The sequence below is a fragment of the Prionailurus viverrinus genome, chromosome B1, assembly GCF_022837055.1.
Source record: "Prionailurus viverrinus isolate Anna chromosome B1, UM_Priviv_1.0, whole genome shotgun sequence".
Taxonomy (NCBI): Eukaryota; Metazoa; Chordata; class Mammalia; order Carnivora; family Felidae; genus Prionailurus; species Prionailurus viverrinus.
The window spans coordinates 142,955,711-142,981,461 of record NC_062564.1 but is presented as its reverse complement, the minus strand read 5'-3'; the positions used below and the strand labels follow the sequence as shown (position 1 = coordinate 142,981,461).

At 35.2% G+C, this 25,751-nt stretch overlaps 1 protein-coding gene across 7 annotated transcripts in view; it reads right to left on the bottom strand.

Moving 5' to 3' along the window:
- Positions 1-651: 651 nt before the first annotated feature.
- The window catches only part of CNOT6L (CCR4-NOT transcription complex subunit 6 like), a 119,270-nt gene continuing 94,170 nt past the window's right edge, over positions 652-25,751 (bottom strand). For 6 of the 7 annotated variants that reach the window (XM_047855548.1, XM_047855544.1, XM_047855545.1 and 3 more), the window contains 4 exons: positions 19,623-19,774; positions 15,399-15,626; positions 13,032-13,234; positions 652-8,059 (listed from right to left, as the gene is read on the bottom strand). In XM_047855548.1, the coding sequence (XP_047711504.1) occupies positions 7,847-8,059; positions 13,032-13,234; positions 15,399-15,626; positions 19,623-19,774 (796 nt within the window). In that variant the 3' untranslated portion in view covers positions 652-7,846. Of the gene's footprint in view, positions 8,060-9,937; positions 10,044-13,031; positions 13,235-15,398; positions 15,627-19,622; positions 19,775-25,751 lie in introns of all 7 variants that reach the window. The other variant, XM_047855549.1, reaches the window with a different exon arrangement.

Genomic DNA, 25,751 nt, shown 5'->3' with positions numbered 1-25,751 from the left:
ATGGAACTTAGACAGGGAACCTGTCCAACTTTATATCCCCAAAGCAGCTTGTTCATAGTAGATACTTGAATATTTATTGAATGAGTTTACTCTGGGTCTTGAGAGGTCCACCTATTAATTAAGAGTGGTTTATGTCAGTAACTGGGCAGATCTGATGACTGTAGATCAGGATGGGCTAGCTCATACTGCAATAACAAAACTTCAGTTTGTGAAGACATTGAGATTTGGCAGTTCTCACTCAACCTACATGCTCTGTGCATGGCGGCAGGGGAGCTCTGCTCATCAAAGTCACTCAAAGATCTAGGATGGGAAGGTAGATCTCAACTCAGGCTTCCACATTATCACCAAAACAAGAGAAGGGAATATGGCAAATTGCACACTGGGTCTTAAAGCTTCACTCAGAAGTGACACATGTCCCTCTCTGCTCAGATTTCTTCAGCCAAAGCAAGTCGTAAATATAGCTAACTTCCAAATCTATTCTAAACAAAGTATTGTTTAAGCAGTTCGTCAGAGAAAAAAAAAATGTAGCATAAATTTGTAATTTTTTGCCTGAATTACCTTGGCTTCCTACTTCAACTTTCCAAGAGATATACTCACCTAAAAGCAGACACATACTGCACAGATAAAGAGTAAAAAACCAAGACAAAGGTATGCAGTTGCAAAATGGCCATTTATTGCCTACAGGGGAAGGAAAGGGAGGGAGAGAAGAGGAAGTACACAGGTGCAAGGAAACAAGCATATATTTAGCCCTATACATCATGTGTGAGCAGTACCCAATCTCCAAAATGGAAAAAAGTATTTTGTCATCTGACATAGTAGTTAAGGTTCTTAAGCACCTCCCTTCTGAGCTGCCACAAGATTTAAAAGGCAGGACTGCTTTGTTTAATCAATGTTCACATTAACGAAAAAATACTACCACCCAACTGTGTCCTTATACACGCACATTTGTACAGTGTCTATTGTGGAAAAACATCTCAGCTGAGCAGTTTGGTCAAGTTTCAGACCTCATCAACTGTTTAACTGTAATAAATAGAAAAATAAAGCAGCTGGTGATTTTGTCAGAGAGAATGTGTTCAGTAAGAAAGAACCACTTTCTCAAGGATGACAGAGTGTTAAATGATTAGAACACCACAGAACCAGTCTATTAAACATTAAACACTACTAGCTACAATTACATGGCACTTCATTAAATCTTCAAAAGAAAGAAAGAAAGAAAGAAAGAAAGAAAGAAAGAAAGAAAGAAAGAAAGAAAAGAAAAAGAAAAGAAAAAAGAAAAGAAAAAAGAAAAGAAAAAAGAAAGATCTTAGATTTTAAACTGATTATTGGAACACAGTAACAAATTGATTTAGTGCTTGGCATTTTCTTAGGACAAAAGCAAAGTAAATATACAACCTAAAACAGGAGAATTTGTTTTGGGACATCAATAGAAACTACTATGTATTCAGGGGAAAAATTACCAAAATATCTTGCTCAGTTTTAAACTCAAGTGCTTTTCTTTCCAACCATTAAATTCGCTACAAAAACACTTTATAGGCCACATAATTACTCAAATTTATGCAAAATAATAAATTAGTTTAATGCCAAATAATGAGAATAAATGAATCCTTCCCTATTCAAATGGTAAATTGAGTTGAAGAGTAGATAGTCTCGTGGACAATTAGTTGGCACTTGTTTTATGGTTGAAAGAAATCACAAAAGAAGATATAAATTAACCTATAGTGAATATGACCAACACCCTGGCCTTTCCGAAAGAGAAGGTACAAACATGCTTTCTCTTTAAAAAAAAAAAAAAAAAAAAATCTCCCTCCATACCACCCCATCCAGAGGTAAAAAAGCCAAATTTGAAACGTTCATCCTCCTCAAAATATTCCAAGTACTCCAATGAACTCTATTCCTCAACTTCTCCTAGATGAAAGAATTGCTTGCATTTGGACAACTGTACGAATGCCCATAGTGCACTTCTCAGTGCTGCTGGTGTTTAAGAAATTTGCCACTCACAACACTGAACAATTCCAGATCCAGTGTGCAGTAATACAGCCATCCAAACTCCTCCCCCCAAAAAAAAGTTGGCAGAGCACCGCTCAGGAATTTCATAGGTAAGGGAATATATTTTTAGCAAGTTAAGCACAGAGAAAGAACAGTACAGCTTCTTAATACATACACACCCAGACTACTGCATCACTTATTGTATCAACACTGAAACAAGTAGCAGGAAACTAAGCCTGTTAAGAAGCAAAGCCATTGTTTGACACATCAACGCTGAGCCAATTGTGTGAGTTTTAAGATAACTAATTCAACAAATGTGGTACATATAACCACTGATGGTTTGAAAGGAAATACAGTCATAGGTCAGTAACTAGAAATTAACACAAAACTGAAATGAGCAAGAAAGGACCACTTCTAAAAGTTACCATGATTCTTATGCCTTTAGAATTAAAAGTGACACACATACAAGTAGGGAAATTATCTAAATCTGGGGAGATTATAAGAAAAATAACTACTAATAGGTGCCAAACTATGCCTTCTCAAAGTTTCTGAAAGCTGAATGTACCAAGCTACTATGCCAAAAGAGTCATATCACTTGGCATTTACATACCTTTTTCAAAATATGATTTATTTCTGATAACACAATTTCTAATTTCAGTACAATGCTACTGAATTTATAGTAAGTGCCATAAAAAATGAACATTTAATAGGCAGAAATGTCCTTATTTCATATGCTTTGAAAGTAAAATCTATTTTACTTAAAAACATTCCATTACTTCAATGTCATAATATACATCGAATAAAACCTCAACATGCCTGTTTTCCTTTGGTTCCAAGAATAACCCAAACAAACCTACGCCAAAAGAAATTACTAAGTAGGTTAACAAAGCTTGCTTTTCCTAGTATCTCCCTATTTCTTGCCGTAGGACTTATGTAATTCAACAGAGAACCTTACATAAAGAAGGTATTTGGTTAAAACAAGAAATATGCATGCTCTCCCTTACCACCTTCCTGAAAAAAAACTTTTTTTCTTTTCGTGGCTCGTATTCAGAACACCCTGCAGTGTAAGTGCTTCCTTTTTTCTTCTTACCCTTAAACTTTAAGATGACGCTTATACAACAGAGATATCCAAATCGTTCTGTAAAATGAAAGATGCTTTTGGCATCCTGTTCTTAAACAGATTACAACTTTGGTAAATAAGCCAGGTTAAAGGTGTACTAATTTACTTGGATTTGAAATTGATGATCATGATGCCATAAAAAAATTAAAATCACTCAAAGCAATCGTAACTACAAAAGTTCTCTCAGTCTACAAATTGAAAACTTTATTTGAAGTTCCTGGCTTAGAAAAATACTCTGATTTTCCTAATTTGTCTACCTAGAATTCTCACAGTTCTATAAACATGATACAATTCAGAAGGAAAAGATTAAACAAATCTACATATTAGAAAGTTGATTTTTGTTTAAAGGGGAGGGCAGGTAGGAGAGAAAGAGAATACCTTATAAATGTGAGAATTCACATTTCTGTCAAAAAGTATATTTGAATGCTATTTTTAAAACGTGCCATAAAGTCATTGCTTGCTATATAACCATTATTCTATGGCCTGCCAAATGTATCAGAAATTGATTATGTTTTCTGTGGCCAAAGCTACTGATCAGTCAGTGCATTTTACAAAGCTATTAAAATCTCTCAGAATAGAAGACTTAGAAACAAGTAAGTACTGTAAGTACTGGGACACAGCCAATTCGCTAGAAAATCTAGCCCTATATTAGGAATGAAAACAATATGCCTCTGATTCCATCAAAGAACACATTTAACCTATTTTGTCTTGTGCTATTCTACTTCTTGCTATTTGATTTGAAAGTATAGATGGATTTGTGATTTTTAGAAACTCTTGGGAATACAAATGCAAACTTAATTTTTCACCCACTTAATAGATAATTAGAAATACAATTTTTAAATGGAACATAGTTATGTTTGCCCATGTTCCAGTTTTAATGTGCCACATCCTCAATTCTAATACAACCCACTGTAGAATCAAGTGATATGAGCCTTAGATATCTTTCAACTTTCTCCCATCTCTGTGATTCAATACATAACTGTAACATACCAAATAAGAGGGACAAAGAAGAACGAAGCTTTATACTTCTGCAAACTATAACACTAAAACACAGTGGCTTCTTTAATACATTCACACAGGATGCTTATTAGTAAAATTAAATATCTGCCTATGAATATTGAAAAGTAATTTGAAAAGAAAGAGCTTGGAACAAGGCAAATGGGAGGAAGGGGGGGGAAGCTGGTCTCAGAACCCATTGTGCCATTACCTGACTTTAACATGTGATATTCAAACGAACGTTCACACGCCTTACATCAAAGAAATGAAACAAAAATATTCAGCTACGTTGTACAAAATTTTTTTTACATAAAACATCATAAATCTCGAACAGATTTACTATATCTGAATTCTAAAAAGTTGCCTATAGAATGGTGCTGGGATTCTGTTCTCTGCTTGCTTTTAGGCAGTGCTGTTGCTTAAAAGTTGACACCAGGCACAATATTTTAAAACAAAGTCAACAAGCAAGGAGCAGTAAGTGGATTTGAGCCTTTCTCAGATGTCAGTCCTGAGGATGCTGCAATATTCCCCATCGAAATGTGTAAAGCTATGAGGCGGATACTGATGCCTGAGAGAGTGGGTGACTTGACATGCACTTGTAGGACTGTTGTAATAGCAAACAGTGCAGTTTTCCCTTCCTCAAACACTGTTTCAATAAATTTAAAGAACACTCCAGTTCTTACACAAAGATCAGAAATCATATTTAACAGTTAAAAAAAAAACACAACACATTATCACAACCTAAAAATGCCCAAATTTTCTCTTAACTTCACATAAAATATGCAGCAGCCCCATGGCATAAAGCTTATTAAACTTATTCTGAGAACTAGAAAGTATATAAGCATAAATATTTTACTTTCATTGAATATATACCCTATGTCATTCACCTCTTCCTTTTGGCTTCTCACTGCCAAAGTTCCAAATGGCATGCGTTTTAACAAGACAATACTGAGGAGAGCAGCATTTCTGATCATCTGAATTGGCAGCTCAAAACAGATACCACTCCTTTTACAAAGGGAACAAAGGGTGAAAGTGTGTGAAATCTGGGCAGTGGGCTAAAGGGAAACCGTGCACATGAAATTTGGGTTACCATGCCCCAAGTGTGTGTGCCACCCAAAACATAACACAATTACCTACTTCAACAGAGCTACTACCAACATTTACTAAAACCACATTAAAAATACACAGGATAATGAATGGTTTGAAAGAGTGCATTTGGAAGCAGAGAGAACCCAATTACACACCTTCCTGCAACAGAGTGCCTCGATCATACACAAAATAAACTTAAGCTGTTTACAATGTTTCCCAATTTTTTTTTTATTTTTTCCCTCTACATTTAACTATTAAAAAAGTTTTTTTTATTAATAAATGGGCTCCTCTGTGGTTCATATACAATCATAAGTGAACTTTAAATTCCATTTTATACAAACATCTCAAAAAATATCGGGAGTGAAGTATGGTAGGAAATATTGCTCACATTGCTAATTAACATGCGTATATGAAAGGAGGAAAATGTTTTGTTAGTGCATATACCTCCAGAGCAGAAAATCCACCCAAAACAAAAGATTTAAAATAAAACATACAGTAGCTGATTACAAAAAAAGGTAATGTCCACAAAATTAAGTTTTTCATGCTATTCTACTTTCCAGTACTATGGTTCAGGTAATCAATTTGCATGGCTAGATGTTGAATGTTTGAGGTATATAAGAAGGGATACCTGCACATTGAGGAAAATCTGTCACCTTAAGGGTTGTTTCTTTGTTTCTGTTTGTTTATTCTGGTACTTTACCATTTTTAAAAGAATATTTTATTTACATCAAACTTCACTCAACTACAATTACATTCCAATTATAAAAGATGACAAACAACGCCTCTATCACTAGGCACTTTTAAAAGGGAGTTTAGGCTTTACAGAACCCTTCTGATGCGATCCCATATACGACATTACATCATCCCACCACCCTCGTCCCACTAAAATTACCCTTCAGGGGAAATATTATATAGCCTGATTAATTTACTATGGAAGAAATTAGTATAAAATGACCAAAGGAAATGCATCATTTAAGACTAATAAAACAGCCTACGATGTCAGGTTTGAAAGAGGAGACAAATTGTATATATTTAAAACTAATTAAATAATTTAAATTTGACCTGTACTTTATATATTAGTGAGACACAAATATAGGCTATTTTCTTTTAAAATTTCATTCACATAATGGAAAATTTCTTGTTTATTAAAAATATCACATTTTGAGACTAGAAACAGTAAAGTGCATGAAAAGTTTAAAATATAAATTTCAGAAAACTCTTATAGCAGCAAAAAAGCAGAATAAAGAAAAACTTAAAAACACAGACACAACCTTTTCCTGTTACTGTGCCATAATTAACATCAAGTAGCCAACCAATTTTTTCCCCCAGAAAACGGTTATTACGATCACTGCCTCTTGAGTCACAGATTTTCAACTGGCCCCTCCTGGGCAAAAAAAGGATTCCAAAGTTTCTAAAGAGCATCAACAGTTGGGAATAAACCAGTAGCTTCTTAATTCAACCCTGACAGACAACAGAAACAAAGATTAAAAGCATATAATGGCCATTTGGCAACTAGAGTCAGGAAAAATGATCTGAGGTTTTCAACTACTCCCTGTTCTCTCTCCCTCCAAAATCTTTTCCACCTCAAAAAGCCAAAACCAGCAGACACTTGCCCTACTTTGGGAAACACATGAAATATTTGTATCACTTTTCCCTTTTAAAACTTTGATCAGGGTCTTTTCATTCAGCAGTTGTTCTGGTTTTTTTTGTTTGTTTTTTAACATTTGACTATAACTGCAAAAATCGTACAGATCATATAATATCTGTTTCTTTTTAGCACAACCAGGCAGAAAAAGGTGGATGGGAATAATTAAAAATACTGGACACTAATTTTGTGGGCATCCTAAATGTAAAAAAATTCTATTTTCAAGATATGTGGCAGTAGAAATTACCCACTGTTCCCCAATAAATAAACTGGAGAGAAAGGCTTAAAATTAATACTTCTAATGAGGTTACAACTAATAGAGGAACAAAATACAGAGTGATTCTTCAAAACAAAACAAAAAAATAACCAGCACTTGCCCAACTGTCATGTACTGTTAAATGCTTGATTTTGAAAGCATATCGTGCAACCACCTTTAATTTCTCAATTTTTCTTATTATGGTTAAAGGCTATATCATCGTTTATGTACAGATCTAGCAAATTTAAGTGCTTTGTTAATGTGCAAAAGACTTGGGGAGTCAAAAACCAGTTTGTTATAATGGAAAACAGAAATCCAAGAAATTTTTCCTGCAAGGCATGCCATCATTCAGTTTAAAATGTTGTATTTATAGTTCTTTTTAATTACCTTTTACAAAAATGGTTGATTTGAAACCATTCAAAAGAAAGTATTTGTTTTGGAAAAACAAATACACTTGTTGGGCCTTGAATTGGTGATTTATTAATTACAAATGCTGACTCTAAGATAATATGAAAAAGGTCCAATTTAAAAACATGTTAAATTAAAAATTTGGAAAGTAATACTTTGGTTCCAGCCCTAGTGCCAAATGATACCAATATGCACAAAAATGTACAAAATCTTAGAGCAAACACATAATGAAAGGAACCTGAAGAAGCAGCTTAAGGATGGCCATACTTCACTCCTACATACTTTGATTTACAACTGTACAGGTCCATAGCAACAGATCCCCCCGTCTTTGCGGGGCAGTACTCCACTACCTCCGATTAGGCAAGTGAACACCATTGACAAGAGGCAGAAGTGGAGGGTGGAGTTCAAGTTGTGTTAACAGTGAGAAGTGGTCTGAAGGGATGTGAGGGTGTGGACACCCAGTGATGTTGTTCTCAACCAGCCATTGAGGATCTAAAGGCCCCAGGACACCAAGCACGTTCATATGAGTCTTGGAATAGAAAATGTAGTCAATCACGCCCTGGAAAGAGATTGGGGATTGAGAAAAAAGAAAAAAAATATGCTTAGAAAAAAAAGAGTAACTCAAGATATATAAAAAACAATCCATAATTTGTAAAATCCAAATACCTGAGTAACTTGTACTTGTAGTACCTGTTGTCTTGACAATGGGGTCATGTAAGGCTCAAATCTTCAGTGGGTAGGACATGAAATAAAGACGGCTAAGTAGGGAAATACAGGGCCCTACTGGAGTCATAAAGCCTTGCATTTGTGCGTAAGTGGTAAGCAAACTGAGAAGCTAAACACACCAAATTATGTCTAGGCATCTTTAAAAATGTCTTGCTTAGGTTAGTGAAATTAAATCCATCAGTATAAACATTATGGGAACTACACTAAATCATTTACAATAAGCTGTTTTAATATAAATGCATAATGAAAAGGTAGGACTCAAATTAATTCTCTTAATGTTAATTGGCATTATTTTCCATTATCTACACATCAAGATATCCAAACACACAAAGCCATGGTAAAGCATGTTTTCAGATTTGCCAGTTCTAGTTCAGCTTTCCCAGATATGCTACATACTTACAAAATACTACCTACAGTTAACGTTTCTAATGTGTTCTTTAGAATACTCATTTTCACAACTATAAATATACTGTAAATTTTGGATTCCTTAGCAAAAAATATTCAGCAGGGCCCTATATATTTATATCAGTTTTGTCTCTGAGAACTAGATGATTTATTTGGTTTGTCTGATCATTAAGCTTTAAAACTGAAGTGCTTTTTATTGCCCCAGGCTGTGGAGACAAGACAGTAAAGTCAAATTTCTTCCTATCCACATCAAGAGAGCCTGAGCCCAAGTATGAAGAAATATTTCCAGATCTGGAAGTATCTACTTACAAATGCTATACATAATGAGTTCCAGCAATATTTTAAATGGTTATCACAGTGAAATGGGCTACTTAAGAAAAAAAAGAAGAAAGAAAGAAAAAACTTTTGGTGAAAAAAATTTATTATGAAATTTGGAAATAATTACCTCAGGTTGATTTTGACATGACCATGACCAAATTAAGGAGATAGTTCTTTTGAGGAAGAGGGCTTTGCTGAACATTTACAAACCTTAACCTTGCCACAAATTAAGGTACCTACTTGAATCCAAGGATTTTCTGCCATTAACACTCCAAGTCGAATAGTTAAGAAATTATGTGAGTACAAGGTATTATCCTTTCATTTTGGCTAATGCCTAATTTTGCAGTGGCATTTTAGGAAAAAGGGTAACAAGGGTCAGGGTAGATTTACTAGCATTTATGAGACCATCCTTTCTTTCAACTATAAACTAAACAAAACACAAATGAAATATTCTGTCACTTATGTTCCATAAACCTCCCACATCACTTTATTAGAGTGTCATTATGTACATCAGCTGCTAGACTTGCAGAATCCTTTGCAAACATAGGCCCCAAGAAAGATGTTAAACACTCCAGAAAGTCAGATGCATTTAATTGGAGGTATCACTTGTACCTATTTTCTTAGTTTGAAACATCCAGAGGAAAAGCTCTTATCAAAACCCTTATTAGCAAGATCATATCTACAAACTCACCCAAATATTTGTACATATGTATGCACATTTACACATTGTTATATCTACAAAGTAGGTTACTAAACTAATGATTTTTAATCTTTTTTTGACTCAAACTTGTTTTTAAAAAAGGCTACAATGTGGGAAAACAGTCTGTATTAGGAAAAACTATAGTAAGTCTATAAAACTATATTTGGAAAAAAAGTAAAAATGATGAAAATAATTTATGAGCTAGCATTATGCTAAGTATTGTCTTATAAAAGAGAAAATCGTATATTATAAATTTCATAATGTAACAGAGAAAGACTTCAGACTTACTACTTGACAAAATATGAAAATTGTCCTTCCTCTTTTCATTAACTGGTTCAGGCACACCCTTAGATTGATGGGGAAAGAGCAGCAGCAGTAGAAAGTCTGAATTAAGCTGTTAATTCAATGAATCTGGTGTTATGGTCTGAATGTTTCTGTTCCCCCCAAATTCACAAAAATCCTAACTCCTAACGTGATGGCAGTAAGAGGTACAAACTTTAGGGAGGTAATTAGGTCATGAAGGTGGTACTCTCATGAATGGGATTAGTCGCTCTATAAAAAGAGACCCCAGAGAGAGCTCTTTCAGCCTCTCTGTCACGTGAGGATATAAGAAAACAGCTGTCTGCAACCTGGAAGAGGGCCCTCATCTGAACCCAACCATGCCAGTACCCTGATCTTACACATCCAGTCTAAGTCACACAGTCTGTGGTGCATATTGTTAGCTATCACTAAGACACCTGTTCTACAAGTAATTTTCCTAACTGCTTACCCACCCTTTGGTATGTTCCAAGTAAGTTCTAGATTAAATGAATCTGAGTTCTAAATATCACTTTTCTACATTTCTAACTTCATCAAGGACCAAGAAAGTAAACAAATGCTAAGCCAAGTAAAAAATAATGATAATAACAACAATCCACTGATGGGATGACAGAATACTGTATTTGGATCTTTATGTAATACTAATTACATAACATTTTTATATTTGATATTACCTATTTTTACTGACTGCCTTTAATACTGGGATGGTATAAAATGCTTTGTATAAAATTGAAACATTCATTGTTACTTGGATAAAAGCTTCATTCTCTGTTAGGAATGCCCTTACAGTTTGTTCTCTGCTCATCCTATCCCACCCCCTCATCCCATCCATTGATCTAGCCAACCAGCCAGAATATTTATCTTCCCATACATGCCTGTCTCTCAGAGATTTATAACTGTCCTTCCATCTCATCCTATCCTACATATTCAAACATCAAACACTCTGAGTAATGTACCTTTGGTTCTTTACCTGTACGTCTTTGGACAGTGCAAATGGTTCAATAAGATTTTTTTTTTAATTTTTTTTTTTAACGTTTATTTATTTTTGAGACAGAGAGAGACAGAGCATGAACGGGGGAGGGTCAGAGAGAGAGGGAGACACAAATCCAGGCTCTGAGCAGTCAGCACAGAGCCCAACGCGGGCTCGAACTTACGGACCGCGAGATCGTGACCTGAGCTGAAGTTGGACGCTTAACTGACTGAGCCACCCAGGCGCCCCAATAAGATTTTTGATACAATTATTAAAAACGTAAAATCTTTTGAAGAAGTATCAACAAAGGATTTTAAAACAATTCAGAAGATTAAGAAAGATGGCTTAGTTTAATAACCCAAATTTTCACTTTGTGGACAAGGAAAAAATAACTTCTATCAAAGCCTAGATGACTTAGAAATGATTTGGTCTTTTGAACCACACACTTGCCAAAACAAGCTGTAGAATTATTAAACACTTATTTTAGGGAACTTTAATTTAGGTTTTCTGGCTTGTGCTGGCAGAGATGTATCATATATCAATACAGTCAAAAAGATGACAATTAACTTATAACAAACTGTGTATCATTAAATCTAGAAGTTTCCTTTAAGCTTATGGAAGACCAGCGGTGTGCTATAGTAGGCTAGTGCTTCATCTCAACTCTGAATTCAATGGTATTATTTGGGAGCTTGAAATCTACCATAGTGGGAATACTTACACCACAGAAATCAACAAACACCACAAGTTAGGGCTTCTAATTTACAGAAATCTGGTTATTAAATATCTATCAGCACATCACTGCATATGAGTGATTTGAACAAAAGCAACTATCGCTAGAGATAGTATTATCTGCTCTAACATAAAAATACTAAAATTAGATTCACTTTCTTCTAAGCAATTTTTGTCTCCACTTCATGATTACAAAAGCTGACTAATACCATCAGCACACAAATTTCCTTTCTTCTTCCTACTATTTGTTCCTTAGAAAGTGGCTAACAAGCACTGAAAATATAAAAAAAAAAGTTATTGGAGGTGTGAAGAGCCCATTTTGAAAATTTCCTTTGGTATTTTTATTATATTCCCTCTAGGCTTCTAATACCAAACGACTTTCTAAAATCTGCATTTTTTTCAGGATAGTATAAGATTTTGGTATAGATGGCCTGAAATGCCAGAAAGTCAAACAATAAAACAGCTACAGGCAGTGATCAGATAAATTGGCAAAGGGAAAGTAAACCTGATTACAGAAAACCACTACAATCAATCGTTTTCTAAAGAACAATTTGTCTTGTACAATGGGCCCTCTAAATTTTTTTTTCTTATTCTGCAAAGGTATCTTTCTTTTGTTCTCCTGCCTGGGAAGGTAATAGTTTGACTACATGGATATATATCAGACCCTAAGTACAACCCTCTGTAACCTCATCTTCCAAAGAAACTTGGAAAATTTAAAGGTAACCAAGACATCGAAGGAATGTACTAAGAAATTTTTAAGAGAATATTATATATTCATTCAAGATGAACTTAACTAATCAGGATGCTTAATATTTAGATTCTTACTGAAATTTAAGGATGGTATAGACAGGTGAAGATTAACGATATTAAAAAATATAATGTGCTTTGGGGCGCCTGAGTGGCTCAGTTGGTTAAGCATCTGACTTCAGCTCAGAGGTCATGACCTCATGGTCCATGAGTTCAAGCACATCCGGCTCTGTGCTGACAGCTCAGAGCCTGGAGCCTGCTTCGGATTCTGTGTCTCCGTCTCTCTCTGCCCCTCCCCTGCTCTCAAACAAACATAAATTTTTTTTTAAACAAAGTGCTTTTAACGGTGCCTGGCACAAAGTGAGCATTTTGGAAGTTTTTGCTATTTATCAATATTACTTGAAATTTGAAAAAATCAGGGTTCAAAAAATTCTCAAGTCAGCAATAACAAAAAAGAAAAATAACAAACCTCCTTACATTTAGGGACAAAGTTAGCCAAGACAGAGAATATAAAAACTCCTGAATATTATACAATTAGGCATATAATAATATAGACCTTCCTTGCCCTATGTTTGTATTTGAAATAATTTCTATACCAGCTCAGAGGCAGTCACTCACTTTGAAATCAAAGGTGTAATTGGTGTAAGGCATCAAGTTATTTTCATAGGCGCTCTTCAGTTGGAAGCCATGTGTGATTCTCCCTTCTGAGCTTCCATTCTTTCCATTGCAGCTGAAGTTCATAAGACACTCATTGTACCTTAGTTCCTTGAAGTCTTTATGGTTGTCAGCTACTCCTCCATTGCTTAAATATTCCACGACACCTAGCAGAATAAAGAAGGAAGAAATACTATCATTTAGCATTTAGACGTTATGTAAGACTTTGTGACCAAAATTTTGTGGTCAGGTGGATGTACCAGGTTCAGAGTGGTTTTATTAGGTTGACCCATATGCAACTGCCTTTTTGTGACAGTTCAAAACAAAACAAAACAAAACAAGAAACAATAAAATAAACAAACACCAACAATTTCTTATGGTTAAATCAAACTGAAGGGTATTTGCCTACTTCGGAGCAAAGCATCAGGGTCACCCAGAAATATCTTCAGTTTTCTTAATGGTACTTCAAGCTAAAGATGATTCCTGGGCCCAAGGTGGCATTCACTAAGAAGGTTTTGACTCTGAAGGCTTTTAGAATATTATCCTAAACCACTACTTCTTTAGTATTTAACTGTTCCATGCAATCAACTTTCGGAGTATGTAAAATATAGCATACATAATAAAAAATCATTTATAACAAAAATAGATCTTGCATCTTCAACATTTCAATATTTATAGTTTCAGCTATGAAATATTCTTTATTTTGAGCTACAGGGAATTCTTTCAGTCTGATACTATAAAGAACATCATATACTCCAGATACACTACTTGGTCAAAAATATTAGATGTGTCTAAAAAGCTAAAGAGAGTAGAAGCATTCAAAAATACATTGCTTCCATTTAATAAGTAAAATGAAAAATATATCACAACCCTAATGATGATGATGATCAGTGAACATGGTCAGCCATCTCTTTCTATTTGTGATCAGGAATGATAACAACATATAATGAATAAATGATGAAACACAGTATCAGTACTGTGAAGAGGTGAAAAGGAGTGATCATTTATCTAGCATTTATTATACGCCAGGCACTGCTTTATACACTTAAACCTCACAAGCAGCTTTATGCGGTGGATAAAATTATTCCCCTCTTATTTAAAAATAAAGAACTTAGTCATAGATTGCACTTCTAAGTGGTAGAACCGAATCCAACTCTGACAGTCTGGCTCCAGAATCAGCTCATCGTGCTGTGCTTTCAAATGACAGCTCACTGGCTTAACTGAGATGGGAGAAACTTATACTTGAGAGCATTTCAACTCAAAAAAACAGAACTTAGCAAAGAAGGCATGGTTAAGGTGTCAATTGGGTTAGGGGCTAAAGACAAACATTTGTAAGAGAATGATTTCAGCATTTATTTACTAAGGAAAAAAGTAGATTATTTTCTAGATTTGTGATTTTTATGAATTTCCAATTGCAAGCATTTGGGTTTTTTCACATTTATTGTTGAGGGATTATCTAAACAATTTAAAATAGCTTACTGAAAATGTATAAAATTTAGAATATGCTTCAGTAATAGCAAAATAGTAATAACTGAACATTTTACATTTGAACTTGAATATCTAAAATGCAGAACTAGTTTTTTTGCAAAGATCTAAAATTAGTTAGGACATAAAGTAGTTTAGTGGAGCTCAAGAAGTAATGTCAAATCCAAGGAGAATGTTGGTCAGTCTTCTGCACCTATTATCAGCATTCATATATCACTTAATGAATTCACTAAAATGTGGCCAACCTTAATAAACTTAGATAGCTCCTGCTGCTGAATATTTCCTAGTTGCCTCTTCCCCATTACACTCTGTGCTCCAGGAGGCTGATTTTTACTTGCAACAACTACAAACCCCCTCCAACTCTAGCTTCTAGCTGCATTTGGTCAATGGGCAGCACTGGCAGGAGAGTAGAGTGAGGTAGGGATATATATTTCCCCCTGACTCATTTTCTGTTGATGCCAGAGATTGACAGCATCAGTTATAACTTAAAGCCATTGCTCCTACTACATAACCCTCTCCTTAGAACTACATTTTCCAAGTTGTGACAGCAGTTCCCACCACTTTCCAAACCTTTAGGTGAAGGTGTGGTAAAGGGCCTCAAATTCCCCAAGTGGTAGAGTACTGCATCGCCCATCGTTTTGTGTCCCTTAACCCTGTCCACATCTTTATAAATAGCTTCTTTACTAAACTCTCAATTAACCCCATGCCCTATCTTCCCAGGAGTCTTATTAATACACTCTCTAATTTAGCAGAGAAATTCTCCACTCAAAAGTTGGGAGGTGGCTGGTCCTCCAAAGAGAAGTTAGAGTAAAACTGAAAGCAATGAGGAAATGATGTTATAAATACCTGAATCTGGCAATGAGTTAAGATCTGCACATAGCACCAGCGGGATGGAATTAGGATCTGCAGTTGGGCTGCCAGGCCTACTAGAGGCTTTCTCCAGAATGTTTTTAACCTCTGAGACAAACATCATGGTCTGGATAAGTTTCACATCAGAATACTCTGGGTCCCAATGCATGTGGGCATTTGCCACTATAAGCAGCTGTTTGTCTGCAGCATGAATAGGCTTCATACCTAAATTTAAACATTAGAAAAAGGAGGAGAAGGTTGTTTTATGTATCAAAAGAGCAGCATCTTAAGGTTTTCTCCCTCAAATCCATAGCCTCTTCCTTATTTTTTTCCCCATTAATGTATATCTTCCCCTTTATCTCAAAACGTAGTTTTTAGAAGCTGATGTGCTAAGATTCTGGCAATCCCTACATAGGAATTACTCCTCTAGATCAGGGTAGACAAACTGCAGCCATGGGCTAAATCTGGCCCACCACCTGTTTTTATACAGCCTGTATGAGCTAAGCCTGGTTTTACATTTTTTAAAATTTCTACAAAAATTTCTTGGAAAGACTGTGACAGAGACTACATGTAGTCCAAATATTAATTATCTGGCCCTTTACAGAAAAAGTTTGCCAACTTCTGCTCTATATGCCCAAGTTAAGAATTGTATCATGATATAATCAATATTTGATTCTAGTACTTCATTTGATGAGTTCTTGCTGTAAAGAAGTACTTTAAATATCTCTGTCATTTAAAGATCACAATTACCTAATGAGGCAGCTTTTCAGTTATTTGAATGACCTAAACCTTAAATTTAAATTCTTCCCACTGTCCAGTACTCCTTCACCATGCATTCCCTGAGCACATCAGTGATAGGTCATAATAAAAGGCAGTAACACCATATATATATATATCATATAAATTACGTAAGGAAGGAAGTTTCCTACCAAAACAAATTCATATCACACACCCAAATAAATTTTAAAAAGGAGACTTAGAGAGTAATGTGCTTTCAAAATGTGGACACTTGGGTTTTTGACTTGGGTTTTTTTTTTTTTAGTATTTACTTTGGTGTTGGGCCAGTCACATAACTTTTTTGGTACTCAGGTTCATTTGGAAAGTGAGATATTCAACCAGAAAACTTTAAGGTTCTTCCCCACCACCTAAAATTTTTTAAATGTTGTCAAAGCATTACCTTTTGAAATGGGAGACAAGATAGATAAACATTAAAAATTGTGAAAATTAAACTCAGTTAACATTCATAAACAACAGTTAATAAAGACATCCATAAAATATTTAAAACACAAAGCTCAATTTGTGTGACATGATACATTTAAATATAACTATACACATACAGTCTCTATGTAGTAATGAGTAAAGAAATTAACAAGAGAGTATGAATGAGATATGGACCTTTTCACTTTATATATTTTTATACTAATGTAATATTAGTCAACATGCAAAATTAATTTTTCTATTAAAATTTCTATATTACTATCCTATGATACAGCAGTTACACTACTCAGCCATCAAAAAAGAATGAAATCTTGCCATCTGAAATGACATGGATGGAACTAGAGAGTATTATGCTAAGTGAAATAAGTCAATCAGAGAAAGACAAACACCAAATTTAAGAAACCAAAGAGATGAATACAGGCGGGGGTCGGGGGGCAAATCATAAAAAAGACTCTTAAATAAAGAGAACAACCTGAGGATTGCTAGAAGGGAGATGGGGGGATGGGTTAAATGGGTGATGGGTATTAAGGAGGGCGATTATTGTGATGAGAAGCAGGTGTTATATGTAAGTGCTGAACCATTTAATTCTATACCTGAAACTAACATTACACTGTATGTTAACTAACTGGAATTTAAATAAAAACTTGAAACTATGAAAAAAAAATCTATACAAATGTCTCTTAAATTTTTCTATTGAAAATATAAACTCTGTAGAAAAAGACCTAACTTTCTAGTCTACTATTTTGATAGTTTCCTTTCACCTTACACCAAGGTATAATTATCTTCAATGTTGAGTAATAAGTAACGGAAGTGTCCGTTATATGTGGCAGAAGGAGTCATTTTTTAAAATTTGAGGGCACCCTGGGTGGCTCAGTCAGTTGGCTCAGGTCATGATCTGGGGGGGCGGTTCGTGAGTTGCATCCCCACATCAGGCTCTGTGCTGACAGCTCAGAGCCTGGAGCCTGCTTCACATTCTGTGTCTCCTTCCCTCCCTCTCTCTCTCTCTCTCTCTCTCTCTCTCTCTCTGCCTCTCCCCTGCTTGTGCTCTCTCTTTCAAAAGTGAATTAACATTAAAAATTTAAAAAAAAATTGAGGTACAATTGACATTTTGGTTTTGTTTTCTCTGCTCATTTGTTTTGTTCTTTAAATTCCATAGATAAGTGAGATTGTACAATATTTCTTTCTCTGATTTATTCCATTTAAAATAATGCCCTCAAGGTCAACTCATCATTACAAATGGCAGATATTCTTTTTATAGCTGAATAGTATTTCATTGTGCATATATACTACCTTTTCTGTATCCATTCATCTTTTATGGATATTTAGGTTGCTTCCATGTCATGGCTATTGTAAATAATGCTGCAATACACATGAAGGTGCATATATCTTGTCAAGTTAGTATTTTCATTTTCTTTGGATAAATATCCAGAAGTGGAATTGCTGAATCATATGGTAGTTCTGTTTTTAATTTTTGTGGAACCTCCATACTGTTTTCTATAGTATTTGCACCAGTTTATATTCCCACCAATGGTGCACAAGGGTTCTCTTTTCTCCACATCCTCAACAAGACCTGTTATTTCTTGTCCTTTTGATAATAGACACACTAACTACTATAACTATCTCAGTGTGGTTTTGATTTCCATTTCTCTCATTATTAGTGATGGTGAATATCTTTTCATATGCCTGATGGCCATCTCTGTCTTTGAAAAAATGTCTATTCAGACCCTCTGCCTATATTTTAACCTGATTGTTTTTTGTTTTTTTGTTTTGCTACTAAGCTTTATGAGATATTTATATATTTTGGAGAGTAACCCCTTATCAGATACATGATTTACAAACATAGAAATAGTCATTTTTAATGCAATTTGATCATAATATAAAAATTTGTGGCAAAAATTCTCTAAGCTCCATTCTTTCCTGGAAGTTTTATAGTGTCACTTCTGGCTGTAGACTAAATGTTCACTATATTAAAAATTAAAAACTATTAAAAACAAAGGGGCCATGAACACCTTCTATAATATTAAATTCCCTCATAGGACTATGAGACATATTTCAAAATGTGAAAAGTGTCTACGGTATAATTTATAATTACTCTTCTGAAAAGTAAAAGGAGAATAAAACTCCAAAGAAACTCAATTTTCACATTACCAGACAAAGAGGTACCAAACTTTTGAAAGAATGGGACTGGAAAGGACATATAAGTAGGTAAAAATGGAAAGGCTAAAAAAAAGAAGAAAAAAATTTTAATTCTGTATCAAAGATTGTATGATGAGGGATAAACTGAAGAACAGAGAAAAGGAGGTCTGACAAGCATGGTCTGAATAATACAAATCAATACCCAAAGCAAAAATCTTTTCTTCTACAGTAAGTACATGAAAAAGTTTAAAAATAAAGCCCTAATGTGGTCTTACATCTTTTCTGTGCTCTTGCCTAAAATATAATAGTTAAGTAAACAATGAAATGCTCAAAGGCAGGCAGCAGAAAGGGGGAAAAAGGTTTGGATATGCAAAGTACATATTGAGTTTCTGACTTTGAAGGAAGCTATAAATAATCTAAAATGTAAAAGATAAGTACCAGGTAGATAAAAGATCCTGCTTTTACCCTGACAATGACTGAGATGTAACAAAGAAATTAGAGAAAACTTGCCAAGTGCTTAACCTTAAAGACAAAAGATTTCACACTCAAGAAGCTAAAAATATGGCGAAATAGAACCAACTCATCATAATTTCCAAATTCAGCCTAACTAAAGCATTTCCTACTTCAAATAACCTTTTGGAATTAATTGCAATATTAAAGACTTTCCTTTTTAGAAATTACCTATTAAGTAATATCTCTAGAAATATATGATGGTTTACACAATAGTGTTATTTTCCCACCCATCTCCCTTAACTTTCCTTAAAGACAAGAAAATAACTGTGCAATAAATAGTCTGTGCACTTGTTTAAGATGGGAAAGCATGGGATGGTATTTATTTTTAGTAAGAACGTTTTAAACTGCACTCACCTGTTCCAAATAGTTCTTTGTGGACCTCTAATACCACAGCGACACCAATATTATCTTTTGTCATCACTCTGTTCAGCATAGCTTCGGATCCATCTGAATTAGCCATTGCCACTTGGTTAAATTCCACTGTATGCTTCTGCACCAAAGTAAATCTAAAAGGCACAACACATTATTATTATGATATTAGATACTTGGACTATCATACTAAAAGGCATTAAATGAGGGAGCACAAGACACAGATACAATTTACTGTCTCCCTAGTCATCTTCCATCTGCAAAGGGCCATGCAATCAGCTCTGGCCTGTGAAACGTAAGAAGTCAGATTAAGAACTTTCTTAGAAGTGCTGTGTAGCAAAGAAGGCATATATATATATATATATATCCCTTTGCCCTTTATACCTTTATCCATGTGGTGAGAAGCAGGAAGGCAAAAGCCAGCCCACTATGGACTGGGAAGTAGCTGAACCAGTTCTGGACTGCCATATCTGGACTTGTGTGAGAAAACTGCCCTTCTTCTGTTTCTTTAAGTTATTGTTAGAACTTTCTGGTATTTAAAGGTGAACACAACCTTAACTGAATCAGCAAATTAAGGAGAAATAACAGAGTAAAATCTATGTACCCTGTTTGCAGTTTTATTCTTACCACATCAAGAGATTTGTCAAGAAAATGCAGGGTCACACCCTTATCTCAACTAAGGAGAAGCCAACTTTACTATCTTTCCCAGAAAGCTGGAGTTACATTATTTAAGGGTTCAGGGTTAACAGCTTCTATAAAGTAAAAAATGGCTCCCTCTGGGACTACAGTTTCTGCACTAACAGTATTTTCTTTCTTTACTTACAAATTAAGTATTGTAGACTTATAGTATTTAATAGAATTGAGTCTAGCACTGAAATTTAATAGCAGTATGATTTTGGGTCAAGCCATTTAAACTCTTTATGCCTAGTTTTATCAGTTTTGTAAAATATCTTATAAATGGCCAAAACCTACTAAATATACTACTTTTTGCTAAGTATTACGTGGAGTAGACACCTCTGTCCTTTTAACAGGCCTACACCACCCCATTTTCCTCCTAGCTTTGAAACAGAAATATGCAATTATCTCTTTAAAAATATTGACTAAAGTCTTACTATGCTGCAGGACACTGTGCTAGACAAACGATACTCCACTCCCTGCTCCAATTCTGAAGGTCTCACGCATGGAGAAGAATAAAAAGTCAGATCATATTTATTTTCTAACCCAGAGTGATAGAAGGGAGCATAGTTTTCATCCTCTACTTTAAGGAGGTGATCTTTACCTAAAACATGAAGGAAGAAATAATGGAAGGCTATGAAATGATGTTAGAGAGGAAAGGGAATAATGGAAGGTTCTAAGCAAGGACATATTACTTAATTTATATGTTTTAAGATCATTCCAGATGCTTAGTAAAGAATGGATTACAGGAGCTAAAGTGGGAATTATGAGACCAAACAAAGTTTTTGAGGTTGTATAAATGACAGGTGATGGTGGCTTGGACTAAGGCAAGAGAAATAAAGAGAAGAAGGCAGATTCAAAATATGTTCTATAGGTACCATCCTCCATATCAGTTTTCCATATTGTTTTTCAAACAATTTCTGGCAATATTCCCATAGATAAAACAAATTATAGTATTGTGTTTGAATAAATCAATCACTGAAAACAATGAATCTGTTTTGACAAATATAAAAATTTTAAATCAGAGGGTACTGATGATTATAGTCTTGTAGAAGTCTCTGTATCCAACTTATTTCTGTATTTTGTTTTGGTTGCAGAGTATTAAGAAACATCCTGATTCACGGAGACACACAGATGTAAGTGGTAAATAATTGACCTTGAACTCAGAAAACCTAACCTAAGCAAAATCTGATTCAGGTCTGCACCAAAACAAGTCTATCAAGCAGCATATCCAAAACATGTTATTAATTTGCATGGTGTTAAAATTTGATATTTGAAATATTTGGGTGAATATGTTATTTTTAAATTAAGTTTAATTATTTGTACTAAGTTTTTGAAGTACCTTCTAAATATTTACAGAACTCTTAAGATTTATTTATAGGAATCCAAGGCTCTGTAGGAAAGTGTGAAAACCCTGTTTTAACAGTAATATTTTTAGTGCTGGAATACTTTACTTCTACTGAAGTCAGGTACCTGTGAGAGAGGGAGGGTATGTAATAATTAGAAATGCCCTCAACTGCCATCAACTAAAATTTGTTTCCCTCTATCTTTCACCCAATAAAGCTCGATCTAGATATGTTCTTTAAAAGAATATAGATTAAAACCCAGAATCTCTTCTACTTGACACTACTTTAAATATCACACCATTATGTCTTTTCTACTAAAAGAAATGGCCAACTCCTTATATGACATATGGTGTGAGATGGCTGTTCACCTGAACAACTCAATGAACTAGTGCCTTCTTCATTTGCGATGGTTATTTTTGTTAATAAAGACAGAAACTGCACTTTGGGGAGAGCCATATTAATTATAAGCCAAATAAGAACTAATTTTGGTCTTTTGTGCTCTTAAACCAGGTCTCTTCAGTCCTGCATTTTATAGGTGCTTAAAAACAAATGGGAAAACATTATTATGTTACATATGTTTATTGTACAGATTTGGGAGCAAGAAAAAATATAAAGAAAATTCAAAGTTATCTGCAACCAAACATCCCCATTAACAAGTCAATATAATTCCCTAGACTTTTCTCCATGCATTTGCATACAAATATTTTTATATAATTAAGATAATACTCTCTAATTTTATATTTTGGCTTATTAGTAAACATTCTATAAGGGATACTTCCCTATAAATTATTATTCAAAATCAATACATATGATTATATTATATAAGCCACTTTACAGATTCACCATAATTTATTTAACTGATTTGTGGTGGACATTTAAATTATTTCTGAGTTGAGCTATTATAACCAATGCTATTGAACATTTTTGCATATAAATATTTTTCTGTACCCTCAAATGATTTTATCCCTTCCTCTTTCTTTTCCCTTAAGAATCTAAGAGTAGCAGACTTCATTTCTATTGAGTACCCTTTCTTGAATTTCTGTTCATTAGTACACCCACTCACATATTAAGGGAACTTGACTTTTTTAATTTTTATTTTAATTCCAGTTAGTTAACATACAGTGTTAAGTCTCAGGTATATGATATAGTGATTCAACAATTGCATACATCACCCAGTACTCATCACAAGTGCACTCCTTAATCCCCATCACCTATTTCACCCACCTCCCCTCTAGTAACCATCAGTTTGTTCTCTACAGTAAAGAGCCTGTTTCTTGGTTTGTCTTTTTCTTCCCCTTTGCTAGTTTCTTAAATTCAACATATGAGTGAAATCATATGGTATTTGTCTTTCTCAGACTTATTTTACTTAGCATTATACTCTCTAGCTCCATCCATGTCATTGCAAGTAGCATGATCTTGTTCTTTTTCATGACTAATAGTCCAATGTGTGTATCTTCTTTATCCATTCATCAATCAATAGACACCTTGGGCTGCTTCCATATAGTGGCTATTGTAATGTTTGCTTATTTTTGATAGAGTGCAAGCATGAGCACATGAGCAGGGAAAGGGGAGGGGGAGAGAGAGAGAGGGAGAGAGACAGACAGACAGACAGACACAGAATCCAAAGCAGGCTCGAACCCACGAACCACAAGATCATGACCTGAGCTAAAGTCAGACGCTTAACCAACTGAGTCACCCAGACATCCCTATCTTAGCTATTATAAATAATGCTTCTCCAAACACAGGGGTGCATACATCTCTTTGAATCAGTGTTTTTGTATTCTTTGGTAAATACCCAGTAGTACAATTGCTGGATCATAGGGTAGTTCTATTTTTAACTTTTTGAGGAACCTCCATACTACTTCCCACATTGGATACTCCAGTATTCATTTCCACCAACAGTGCAAAAGGTTCCTTTTTCTCCACATCCTTGCCAAAACCTGTTGTTTCTTGTGTTGTTGGTTTTAACTATTCTGACAGGTGTGAGGTGATATCTGATTGTAGTTTTGATTTGTATTTCTCTGATAGGTGATAATGAGCATCATTTCACATGCTTATTGGCCATCTGTAGCACTTCTTTGGAGAAATGTCTGTTCTTGTCTTCTGCCATTTTTTAAATTGGATTATTTGGTTTTTTGGGTGTTGAGCTGTACAAGTTCTTTACATATTTGAATACTAACCCTTTTTCAGATATGCCATTTGCAAATATCTTCTCTCATTCCATAGGTTGCTTTTTAGTTCTATTGACTGTTTCGTTTGCTGTGCAGAAGCTTTTTATTTTGATGTAGTCCCAGGTTTGCTTTTGTTTGTTTGTTTGTTTGTTTGTTTTGCTTTTATTTCCCTTGCTTCAGGAGACCTATCTAGAAAAAAGTTGCTATGGCTGATGTCCAAGAAGTTACTGTTTAAAGGCCCTTTAAAACTCCATTCTTTTTTTTCCAGAAGATTAAATATCCCTGCCATCTTTTGGTTTTCACACATCTTATGTGTATGTATTGGTCTTCTCTGAAATAATCGAAATTCTCAATAAGACAGAACCAGTAATAAAAATAATACATGCTTCCCATTACTGAGGATCAACGTTGTATCAAGACTTTTTACAGGTACTTCACACCTATTGATCCTAAACTTTGCAGAGACTTTGCAAAGGAGTGATTATGGAAACACACTGCCCAGTTTCCTCATCAATTGTCCAGGAATTGCTCCAGCTGCAAAGAGCTACTTCATCCAAGGTCAAGTACTTCTAGGAGCGGCCCTCATACAGTTATATATCAAAAGCAAAAGATAAAGGTTTGGGGATTTGGGTCCTTCCTGGGTTAACTCTCACAGGTCATTTCAGCTCCAAAGCTACAGCTGGCAGAGTCCTCTGAGGCTGTTCAGGCCTGCAACACAACTCTGTTCTCTATGCCCAATTCTATTTCTTCTCTGTTCCTTTCCACAGGGGAACACCAAACTACCTTATCTTTTAGAAAAATGAGATGGTTTATTCATCTTCAACATCCTAGAACTTCTATACTGCAACATTCATAATAGATTACCCATGCCAGTTCTGTAGTCATACTTCTGCAAGATCTTTTAGTACCTAAAGGTGTAATTATCTTGATATGGAAACCTAACTAGTTCAGTCAGTTTACTGACTCTCCTGCCTTACCAATCTCCTCTTCACTTGTCTTACTTTGGTCTTTCCACTTTGAAGATAATTCTCAATAGAGATCATGAAAGCAAAACAGAAGTTGTAAACCCGGTGTTTTTTTTCTTTTTTGTCTTGATCCTCAATTAGTGATTACACAACCTACAATGGGTAATAGCCCTTCTTTACAGTACATGGTATTTAAAATATCCTTGTTGCCTTAACGCTTTCACCAAGCCTCTGCTTTTTCTTAACCTTCTTGGCAAAGATCACAGGTTCAATCAATTTTTTTAAATTTATTTATTTGGAGGGAGGGAGGGAGAGAGAATGCATGTGTGCACACACATGCATACATGTGAGTGGGAGAGCACCAGAGAGAGAGGGAGAGAATCCCAAGCAGGCTTTGCACTGTCAGTGCAGAGCCAAACACAGGGCTCAAACTCACTGTGATACCGTGACCTGAGCTGAAATCAGGAATCTGACGGTTAACCAACTGAGCCACCCAGACGCCTCTCAATCAACTTCTTTTTAAAATATGCGCTTGAGGGGCGCCTGGGTGGCTCAAATGGTGGTTGAGTGTCTGGCTTCGGCTCAGGTAATGATCTCCCAGTCCGTGCGTTCAAGCCACGCTTCAGGACCTGTGCTGACAGCTCGGAGCCTGGAGCCTGCTTCAGATTCTGTGTCTCCCTCTCTCTCTGCAACCCCCCCCCCCGCCGGCTCATTCTCTGTCTCTCTCCCTCTCAAAAATGAATAAATGTTAAAAACAATTTTTTTAAATACACATTTGAGGGGCACCTGGATGGCTCAGTCGTTTGAGCATCTGATTTCAGCTCATGTCATGATGTCGCAGTTCATGAGTTCGAGCCCCACATTGGGCTCTCTGCTATCAGGGCTTCTGATTCTGTCTCCCCCTCTCTATGCCCCTCCCCCACTCTCTCTCTCAAAAATAAAATAAACATTAAAAAA